The sequence below is a fragment of the Nanorana parkeri genome, unplaced genomic scaffold (assembly GCF_000935625.1).
Source record: "Nanorana parkeri isolate BGI_ZX_2015 unplaced genomic scaffold, ASM93562v1 scaffold1451, whole genome shotgun sequence".
Classification (NCBI taxonomy): Eukaryota; Metazoa; Chordata; class Amphibia; order Anura; family Dicroglossidae; genus Nanorana; species Nanorana parkeri.
In genome coordinates, this window is record NW_017307719.1 from 53,514 (window position 1) to 64,525 (window position 11,012).

Below are 11,012 nucleotides of genomic sequence, written 5' to 3' on the forward strand. Positions count from 1 at the left end.
AAAGAGTCTTTGGCAAGTATGCAAAAAAGCTGACACATTGCAAAGTTTACCACCTGTGACCACAGATTTGTAATTCACAATTTACATTATGTTGAATTACATAAAGCATATGAATGTGTGCCTTTCCAATCTCAGCCACACCATGACTGCTTTCAGAACCTATTTTTGGGAAAGGTTTTAATACTATGTGTGGTCCTGTTAAAAAGGGATTTTCACTCTCTCTTCCTATCTCTCTTCCTTTTATTGATGTCTAAATCCTTGTTTGAGAGATTTCCCCCCCCCACTTCCTGTTCAAACATGGGGGCCTTAGATGGGAAGAGAATAAAATTCTCCAAAACTGGCATAGTGACCGCAATTAAAAAGATGACAGAGAGTCTAACCAACCTCCACTCATGTTAAAACAATAGAAATTGTTTGCTTGCAGTTGGGTTTCAAAGGACACCTGTCAAGATGGAACCATTTGAATTTCTGTTGCTGACTTGTGTTTGATGATAGAAGTTATGAGGTTATCTTCTATATCCTTGTTTCAGTACCCATTTAATTGCTGACCTGAAACAAGTTTTAAGCTGATGAAGGATACATGACCTACACACTTCAGTGGGTCCTGTGTATATATGTATGTGTATATATATATATATATATATTACACACACACCTACCTGAAACCTTTTTAACAAATGTCAGTTGAATACAGAAGTAACACTGAAATGCCTCAGAGCACATCCTTGTCTAGAAGTGCAGGGGAAAACAACTCATTTCGCTAATGTGGCCTCACCTCTGCAGTCAGTGTTTGTGGCATGAAACAGAACATGTTCTTGACTGTAGACAGGATAAATTAATGTAGGTATATATAAAAATGCAGTGTTGTAGAATAAACCTCCCTTACCACGCTGGTTTAGGTCCTATAGCAGATTTAATAATAGTGCTGATCAAACCAGCAAGTTTATCAGAAGTTAAAATGTATCCAGAACACGAGCTGCATGGAGTTTACATGTTCTCCCTGTGCTTGTTTGGGTTTTCTTCGGGTTTGGGTCTACTTCTGTTTCCTCCCATATTTCAAAGACATGCTGGTAATTGGCTTCTGTCTAAATTGATCCTACTATCAGTTTGCAGGTGAGATGAGGACCCTAGACTGTAAGCTCCTTGAGGGCAGAGACTGATGTGAATGTACAGTATATAAAGTGCTGTGTAAAGGTTGACAGTTTTTTTGTTATTTGTTGCACACAACTTTGTTTTAGATCTACCCTACTGGGTGAAGTGCTCTGCCTTGCAACACTGAGGGTCCCCGGTTCAAATCCCGGTCATGGACACTTATCTGCAAGGAGTTTGCATGTTCTCCCTGTGCTTGCATTGGTTTCCTCCGGGTACTCCAGTTTCCTCCCAATGCTGGAAGGTTAATTGGCTCCTGTCTAAATTGACCCTGTATGCATGTGAGATAGGAACCTTAGATTAAAGGCTTCTTGAGGGCTGGGACTGAACGTGCACTATGTAAAGCGCTAGATAAATTGTCAGCGCTATATAAATACTGAGGATGCACCAATACTAGTATTAGTGCCTATACCGAGTATTTGGGCGAGTACTCACCGGGAGGCAAGCCAATACACACTGCCCAGCTTCCTTAATGGCTGGGAAGCCAACTCCATGCTCCCTCGTCACCATGGAGCTGGCTTCCCAGCCAATCAGGAAGCCGGGGGGCATGTAATGACTCACCCCCGGCTTTCTGATTGGCCGGGAAGCCGGCTCCATGCTCACTTGGTGATGAGGGATCATGGAGCCGGCTTCCCGGCCAATCAAGAAGCCAGGTGGTGTGTAATGACCTGCTGCCCAGCTTCCTGATTGGTCGGGAAGCTAGCCAATCAGGAAGCCGGGCGGCTAGTCATTTCCCAGCCCCCCAGCTTCCTGATTGGCCAAAAAGCAGGCTCCATGCTTCCTCATCACCTGGTGACAGGGTAGCATGGAGCCGGCTTCCCAGCCAATCAGGAAGCCAGGTGCCATGTTATGACTTTTTTTTTCATATTGCCCATCTTTTGGCTTTTCTCCAGTGTGGGGTAGCAGTTGGCCTTAAGTACAGTTAAGGGTTAGATGTCAGCATTAAATAACTTATTTAAACTACCTCTGTCATCGCTGCCGCTTGTCTTCAACTATATTCAGGGTGTTACATCACCCCTCTGGTCAGACCACTGTGGAACTATAACATGGTATTGTTCAGAATATTAGGGGGACCCCTCTGCTAACACTCCATCAGAAACTGTTGTCCACAGTAGCCATTACTTTGGCTTGTAGAGTCTCGTAACTGGTGGCATTGTCTTACAAGCCTCCATTTTTTTTCATAAGGATAAGGTCGTCCTGCACCCAAGAGACTACTTTTCACAGAATTTACTTTTCACATGAACGAAGACATTGTGCTCCTGCCAATCTACTCTACTCTACTCTTACTTTTGTCCCAAGCCAATCTACTCTAAGGAAGTTGTCTTACATTCTTTGAATGTAGTCAGGGTGATTAGGGTATATTTGAATGCCACATCCATGTTTCGTAGGTCAGATTCGCTGTTCATGTTTGCATATGGCTCACATAAGTGCCTTGCAGCGTCAACTGCTACTGTTTCACACTGCATTAGGTGAACTCTTGTCCAGGCGTATGCTATCAAGCACCAAGAACCACTAGTTCTCGTTACAGCACACTCTACAAGATCAGTAAGTGCATCCTGGGCTTTTTTTTGTCATCAAGCATCAATTTCTTATTTGTAAGGTGTCCACTTTGGCGTCTGTTCATACAGTTACCATGTTTTGAAAGGTGGATGTGGCAGCATCTTCTGATAACTGTTTTGAAGACATCAGTCTGGATGTCTTGTATTGTTTTCTGTTCAGACAGTTTGGCTTTCTGTTTTATGTTTGCCCACCCTGTTTTGGCACTGCTTTGGGAAATCCCAGCAGGTGATGATCTAAAGTAAATCTGTGTTAGGAGAACCCATCTTTCTGGCTTTGCTGCTGCCCACATCTTCAAATATTTTGTTTTTTGTAGTGCTATGTCGTTTAACTGAGCTTGTTGCACAGTGTGCTTGTGGGGGGGTGTGAGATTTGGACACCAGAAGGTGCCATCCCTGGGTTGTTTTTTGTTTTTTATTTGTAACTAGCATCCTACACCTGAAGGTGGCACTAAACCCAGTGTGTGATGATCTAAAGCAGAGCTGTGTCCTCCAATGAGCACAGAGAAGTGGATTTTACAGTACAAAACATCCTATAATATTGCAGCTTAGCCCGACTTGGATGTGGTGGTTGTATCAGTTTTCATGTGTTTTCCTTTCTTATTTTCATCTGGTGATCTTGCCAGTAATGCACTTCCATACTTTATATTTGAAAGAGCAGTTTTGTCACCCTAGCCTGCTCGCTCCTGATTCGGTCGCTCACTCCTGACTACAAACATCCCCTTCTATCAAATTGCTTGAGATTTCAATTCCGTACACAGGAAGTAACAAGGACCTAAGATTTCTAGCAGAATTAACAGATATTTTTCTGTGCTTTGAGAAAATATACTAAGCCTGAAAAAACTAAATAAATGCAAAAACCACATCTAAAGACTGGTATGCTGCAATATATTACATTCTTGTTCTTCGGTTTAAATATACTTTCATATCAAATGCTATGGGACATGAAAGAGGAAACCCTCTATTAGAGTAGTAAATAATAAATCTTATTTGTAGCAGAGCTTTAGCTCCTGGGATGTTCAAAGGTTTCATCATAGAAATCCCTTGTTTGCTGCTAATGGTATTAGAAAATGTTCTGCAAGGTGACCTCATGAAGAATTGTAATGGCCATAAAGCACTTGGCACCTTTACAGAATGAAAGAAGCTACTCCAGAGGCAATAGAAACTGAAGATGCTGCTTGCTTTTTAAAAAAATATTTTATTAAAGGAGCCAATGTATGTCCATATAGCACCATTAAAGTCACACTAAACTCAGGAGTTAAATCTTAAAAATGCATTCAAGTACCTTAACTATTAACAAAAAATGTACATTATTTGTATATCACTCAGCTGTAGAGCCTTCAGTTATCTCTGAATTTGTGCTGACACTGTCCTTCTTTCTGGAGGGTGGCCACGTGTGTGTGTGTGTGTGTGTGTGTATTGTAAAGTAGCCACTGCTCCAAGTCCATGATAGTCGTGATGGCTACTTTATGTGATGCAAAATAAGATACATTATTGTTAATAGTTAAGGTACTTTTGAATGCATTTTTAAGATTTTAACTCATGAGTTTAGTGTCAATTTAATTAAATTCAAAGTATATGTTTAGATTCTGTTTTTATTTTTGTGATGCATATTTGATATTGTTTGGTATATTTTTTTCCAGCACAAATATCCTTTAAGAAAACAGAGAAAACGCTCAGCATTAGCTTTAAAAATTTAATAGCTAACATTTGGAAACCATAAGACCTAAAGCTGAATTCCGGGTCTATAGAAAATAACTACAATTATTGCTTTTATGTATTCCTTCTGTAACATTTACCCTATAAGGAGCCACTGGAATACCCAGTTCAGCCATAGCTTGTCTAGGGGATTTTGGTAGACAGCTGCCCCATTAGCATTACCCACCCTCTTCTAGTGACCCACATAGCTGAGATCCAGGCCAGAATTATGATGCTGAAGAACTTTATTAAAGGAGAACTATGGGGTTCTATCTTTTCTTGATTAATGCATTCCTTAGGCTAAATAAGTAAATTATGTAATTTACTCTAGTTAGCCAAAATGCACAGTAAGCCTGTAAACCCTTATTTAAGGTGGTGGGCGGGGCTAAGCGCCGCAATGAGGAGACATCCCGACGTGTCTGACGGGATCCTCCCCACTGATCTTCCTCACTGTGACTGACAGTGATTCTTGAGAGCTGCTGCGCGTCCACGAATATATGGACATGCGCAACAGCTCTCTCCTTACCTGCACGTCCCCGTGTGCCAGCTCCTTCCCCCCTCTCTCTCTCTCCCTGCCCTGTGTGATACTGACATAATAAAAAGATTGTGGATCGCTGATGACAGAGGGGAAGGAGCCCTCTCTCTCTCTCTTCAGCATTTACTACAAATGGGAACGTCCATATATGGTAAATTATGTCACTGGAGATCCATGCAGATCAGATGCTTGCTAGTCTGCAGGGATCCCCAGTGACACCATTTATGGACTTTCCCATTTGTAGTAAATGCTGAAGAGAGAGAGAGGGCTCCTTCCCCTCTGTCATCAGCGATCCACGATCTTTTTATTATGTCAGTGTCACACAGGGCAGGGAGAGAGAGAGAGGGGGGAAGGAGCCCGGCTGGATGCAACCTGTCAGATCTAGCATTTTTCTGTTAGAAATGTATTTATCTTGGCCAAAACGTACTTAGAATGTGTTTTAAAAAGAATCAATATACTTTGTTACAAATAACAAAATAACATCCATGTTTTGTCAGACATTTAGGTGCCAACTTAAAAAAGAGAACTATTAATATTGAATAATACAGTTGGTCATTCACATGTTCTCCACATCACTAAATGCATAAAGATGAGAAAATCATTATTTTTTTGCTACAAACTACTTTTACAGACTTCTCTATTTTCTTAGAGATTTTACGTGGCAACTTCACGACAGCTGAAACGTTTGGAGTCAGTCAGTAGATCCCCTGTGTATTCACACTTTAATGAGACACTACTAGGAGCAAGTGTCATCCGAGCATTTGGAGAGCAGAAGCAATTCATCCAAATCAGTGACTTCAGAGTGGATGAAAATCAGAGAGCTTATTACCCCAGCATAGTCTCCAACAGGTACATTATTAAAATGTTTTGCCGACACATGTGGCTGTTCCTGCCACACTGCCTTATTCACTGTCCATTCAAGTTATATATTTTGTGGCCACTTTGGGGAAAATTTGGCTGTCTGTCAAGTTTATTGGCCAGTGTAAAACCGTTTGTTCTGTAGTAAAATGTCCAAATACATTAATGTCAACATGTTTTTTACTTTCTTTATGAGGTCTCCAGGTTTTCCTGAATTAAAATGTTTGGTTATTACTGGATTGTTTTTATAAAAAATGCTCGGTTTTGCTATACTGAAATGTCTATAAATGCCAAATTGTTATTGGGGCTTTTTTTCAAGTTTACAAATAATACAGGTGATTAGTATTATACCAACAAAGAGTTTCAAAACCTGTATGGAGCATGAAGGCCTAACACAGTTTCAGCTGTAGGAACATGTTGATGCTCTGTTTCTGAGGCCAGAGTAGAGTTGAGTCCTAACTAAATGTACCAGTTCTTAGTGCTTACTTTTAAATTACTATGCACCATGTTTTATTGTGTAAATGTAATGAACTGACAATTTTTAAAACGGTGTAATATCTTTTTATAGGTGGTTAGCCATCAGGCTGGAATTTGTTGGAAACTGTATTGTCTTATTTGCCTCCCTGTTTGCAGTAATTTCCAGGTATACTCTTAGTCCTGGGTTAGTTGGGCTTTCTGTCTCCTATGCATTACAGGTAAGTTGTCCTGATCAATTTCTTTCTATTAATTTTATTAACTAAATGATACCCTTAAAGTGAGAATTATTAATTTTTATTCAAAATAATTGGACCAAAGCAAGATAAGGCCGTCAAAAATAAACTACCCTGTGTGTTGTCCACCATATACAAACAATAATGTTTGCAATGGTTATTGCAATTAGTATAAAGGTGCTTTAAAAATATACCACTTATTTATAGTAGGCAATACAGATAAAAAGTGTGTATGTAAGGTCAGATTAACAATAAGCAACTATATGTAAACATGTATACTGTGAGGTTAATTAATCAAAACAGGAGCATACAAAGTCTGGAGCAGTTACCCTAGGCAACCAATCAATATCTATCTTTCATTTTCAATTTTTAACTGAACAAACTGAAGAGAGAAGCTGATTGATTACTATGGGCAACTGCTCCAGATTGTGTCTGCTTCAGTTTTCATAAACTTTCCCCATGTCTTTTTATTGCACTAAGTCTTGGTGTTCCATTTAATTTATTTTTTTATTACCTACTGTTCTAGGACCTCGATCATTACCTTGTACAATACATTTTTAATATTTAAGGGACCAAACAATACATTGATTATGTTTGCGATCCCATTATGGCAAAGCATTGCTCAAATTTGATGTTGCTTCAGGCTAGGTACTCAGAAGTTTAATGTGTATTTTTACTTTTCTAGTCTAATTAAAGAAATCACACTATATGATTGCTATGTGCTCCCATTCTCACAGCATGCCAAAAAAATAATTAAAAAAATGTCTTACCCTTTAGTTGTTTGTTTGGAGGAGACTTTTGTGCAGACTATAAACTACTCTGAACAGTTTGAAAGGAATTCTGTCCTAGTAGATTGACTAGGGACACACTGAGTTTCCTCTCATTAACATACAATGCTACTGGGTCTTTAACCCTATGTTAGGACAAACAGTATTAAAATCTAATTTACTCCCATATCTAGCTAGGGTGTTTTGAAGTGGCTTCGACCTCTGCCTCTTTTCCACCTGAAATGCTTGCAGCGACAATTATCACTTTACCGAAGCCAGGGAAGGATCCAACTAGCCCTCAAAATTTTCGCCCAATTTATTTGCTCAACACAGATTTGAAACTGTGCAAAGATTCTAGCATATCGTCTAATAGATGTTCTTCCTTCATTGATCTATTCGGATCAATTAGGGTTTATTAAAGGTAGATGGGCTCCAGATGCTACCCATATAGTTCTCAATGTGATTCACTTTGCTGAATGTTCTAAGATGCCTTATCTATGCCTTACTTTGGATGCAGAGAAGGCATTTGATGGAGTGCACTGGGGTTACTTTAAACATGTTCTTTTCAAATTTAGTCTCTCCGGCTGGATAATATCAGCCATATTAGCATTATATTCAAACCCATTTGCACAAGTATTTACCTCAGATGCCCTTTCTAAACCTTTTCTTTTTTTTATAAATTCTTTATTTCAAAGTTTTCAAAAGTTTTCCGTCTTTTCCAAACAAAAGAGAAGGACAGATATATGTAATACTGGTAATACAGGTAAGATCGGTGAAAAACAGTGTGAGATCGGTAAATTTGCCTAGAAGTAACTTAACTGTGGACCAAAATGGGGTCACTCTGGGGCAAGTCCAGAAGATATGAAGTAGATCTCTTGGAGCTTCTTGACAGCGCCAACACCTGTCAGGTACCGAAGGGTACATCGAGTGAAGGAGTTGTGGGGTCCTGTACCACCTAGTTAGTAGTTTAAATCCGGATTACTGGACTTTCGTGTGAATGGAGGATTTAAAGGTGAAGTAATGAAGTCTCGCTATTTGAGCAAGTGTAAAACTGATCCCCAGATCCCGTTCCCACTTGCGGATGTAAGCTGGGATGTCCTCTGCAATGGGGGAATTCAATAGGGAATACATGTAGGATAGTAGGTATTCGTGAATGGTCTCTATAGAAGGTCGGGTTCTTTGGGCCCCAGAATCACCCCTAAGGTTGTAGAGGGATTCATAATAGAGCCGAAACGCCTCTGCTATGTCTCCGGTCTGGGAAACCTTTGCACTATTGCGAGTCAAAATCTCGGAGATAAAGGAACGTTCTCGTTGAGCTCGCAAAGCCCGAGCCAGAATTTTCCCACATTTGTCTCCGTATTCATAGAAAGTATTTCTACATCTAGTGAGCGCATTTTTTGCTTTAAACAAGTAAAGGGACTGTAGGCGGACCCTCAGGGCCGTCAGTTCCCCCAAGGCTCCGGCTGCCAGGGTGCGTTTATGGAGAGTCTCTAGAGCGTGGATTTTGGCCAGTATATCAGTAATCTGGGCCTGACGAGCACGTTTAACACGGGATCCGTGTTTGATAAGAATTCCCCTAATGTAAGCTTTGTGTGCCTCCCACAAAATCATGGGGGTACAATCTGGGGTGGCATTGGTGGAAAAATAGGATTGTAGTTCAGAGCGTACCGATTAGGATATAGTCATTTTGCAAGAGTGATTCATTTAGGCGCCATGTCCAGGGGGGAGGTGGCGACTGGGATAAGTCTATGTCCAGTGAAATCGCTGCATGGTCAGAGAGGGAGATAGAGCCAATAGTAGCGGTTTGTAAACGTGGGAGGTCAGTGTGTATGACTAGGAACCAGTCGATTCTGGAGTAGGACTGGTGTGGGTTAGAGAAAAACGTGTAATCCCTGTCAGTAGGATGAAGCAGACGCCAAGCATCTGTCAGCTGGTGCATTCGCAGGCATTTACGAACCCGTTTAAGTGCGGGGTAGGACATGCTGGAGGCGGACTTAGAGGAGTCTATCAATGGTTCTAGTACAAAGTTAAAGTCCCCTCCTACTACCCACACCCCGTCTGCAAAGAGTGAGAGACGTTCCAGTACCTGTTCCAAGTAGGAGATCTGGCGGGTATTGGGGAGATATAGATTGGCAAAGGTGCAAGGTTGACCGCCCAGGGTCCCCTTGACAAAAAGGGCCCGCCCCTCCGGGCACGCCCATGTGTCCACAAGCTTCCAGTCGGAGTTACGATGGAGCAGAATGCTCACACCCTTAGTCTTAGAATCTGGCGTGGAGCAGTGGTATGCATGAGGGTAATAAAAGTTGTGAAATTTGGGGACCTGGTCTGATCGAAAGTGAGTTTCCTGGACAAAGCAGATTACACTCTTAAGTCTCCTAAACTCCTGCAGGATCATGGATCTCTTTTCGGGAGTGTTCAAACCCCTGACATTAAGGGATGTCACTGTGGTGGGGGGGAGTGGAGGCAAGAGTGTCGGGAGCGGGAGTAGGAGAGGGGAGAGAGGAAGAAGGGGGGGGTAGGGCAGAAAAGGGGGGGGCGAAAACTAAAAGCTAAGGGAGGACAATTCCTCAATACGAACCGCACCAGGAGGGTACCCTCGGTGCGTTCGGCCTAAGTGGGGGAATAGGCTTAAGGCAAAGGTCACGGAGCTATAGGGGAGCTCCGGGCAACGACTTTTGATACAACAGAATAACATAACATGTAACAGCATCAAAAATCTTCCATAACATAACATCTAAGTTAAAGGCATCAAATGAACATCTGGTAAGGTGCGAGATCGTACAATGAGGATCCTAACAGTGTACACATTATTCCGAAATAGTGACATATACCCTCTGGCTCTAGGATTATATTACTATTACTCCCCATGACGGACTAGTAAGTATACACAGCCTAACGGGCCGTACAGGGGGGGAGATCTTCTCTGGAAACCCCCTCTAGATTCTAACGGTAGGGGGCCCAAAAATGGGGGGGTCAAAGAGACAATGTAGTGGACTCCTGCGGACAGGAAGCACACATCAACACATTAATGTAAAGGATTCGTGAGGTGGGTATCCTCCCATTCCGCCCCCCCCCACTAAGCGGGGGGGAGGGATGGGGGGGCCCCGTTACCGGAGGGACCAGGCCGGGCATCATCCGGAGGACTCTTCGGTGGTGTGGGATCTTGGGGTAGTCCACTGCGTTCAGTTCAACGGCTGCATCCTGCAAACCCTAAACAGAGCAAAGCAGAAGAACGTAGATGAGGTGCAACAGGGTATAGTTCGTCCGCAGGGGGTAGATGCCTAAGTAGTTATCCGGTACAGGAACGTTACTGTGGCAGGAAGGGTCGGTCCTCACGCACAGTCTGGGGTCCCGTGGGGGGTCCAGGTCTGCGAGTCACGTTCCGAGGACCGTCAGGTGTTCCACGAGAGAGGTGAGGACGGTTAGGGGCAGCAATCCGGGAGGGACCATCTCTGTTACGTGACCGGGGGCCCGTCGGCTCCAAAGATGGGTTAAGCCAGTCCGGTATTGCGATCCGCTCAGTGTCCAGAAAGGCAAACATGGCAGGTAGATCCGCAGGGGTCTTTAGTGTGAACGTCAGATCCTGTTTCTTAACCAGCAGGTGAAACGGGAAGCCCCACCTATAGGTGGCTCCTGAGCGTCTCACCACGTCTAGTAGCGGCTTCAGCAGACGCCGCATGAGAAGGGTACGTCTGGAGAGGTCCGGGAAAAGTTGGATAGTCGCCCCATCAAAATCCAA

General features: G+C 42.6%; 1 protein-coding gene across 1 annotated transcript in view; it reads left to right on the plus strand.

Moving 5' to 3' along the window:
* LOC108798331 (multidrug resistance-associated protein 1-like) overlaps window positions 1-11,012 on the plus strand; it is a 112,632-nt gene that overhangs the window by 53,400 nt on the left and 48,220 nt on the right. The window contains exons 13-14 of the mRNA XM_018570070.1: window positions 5,588-5,787; window positions 6,365-6,491. Of these exons, the coding sequence (XP_018425572.1) occupies window positions 5,588-5,787; window positions 6,365-6,491 (327 nt within the window). The remainder of the gene's footprint in view (window positions 1-5,587; window positions 5,788-6,364; window positions 6,492-11,012) is intronic.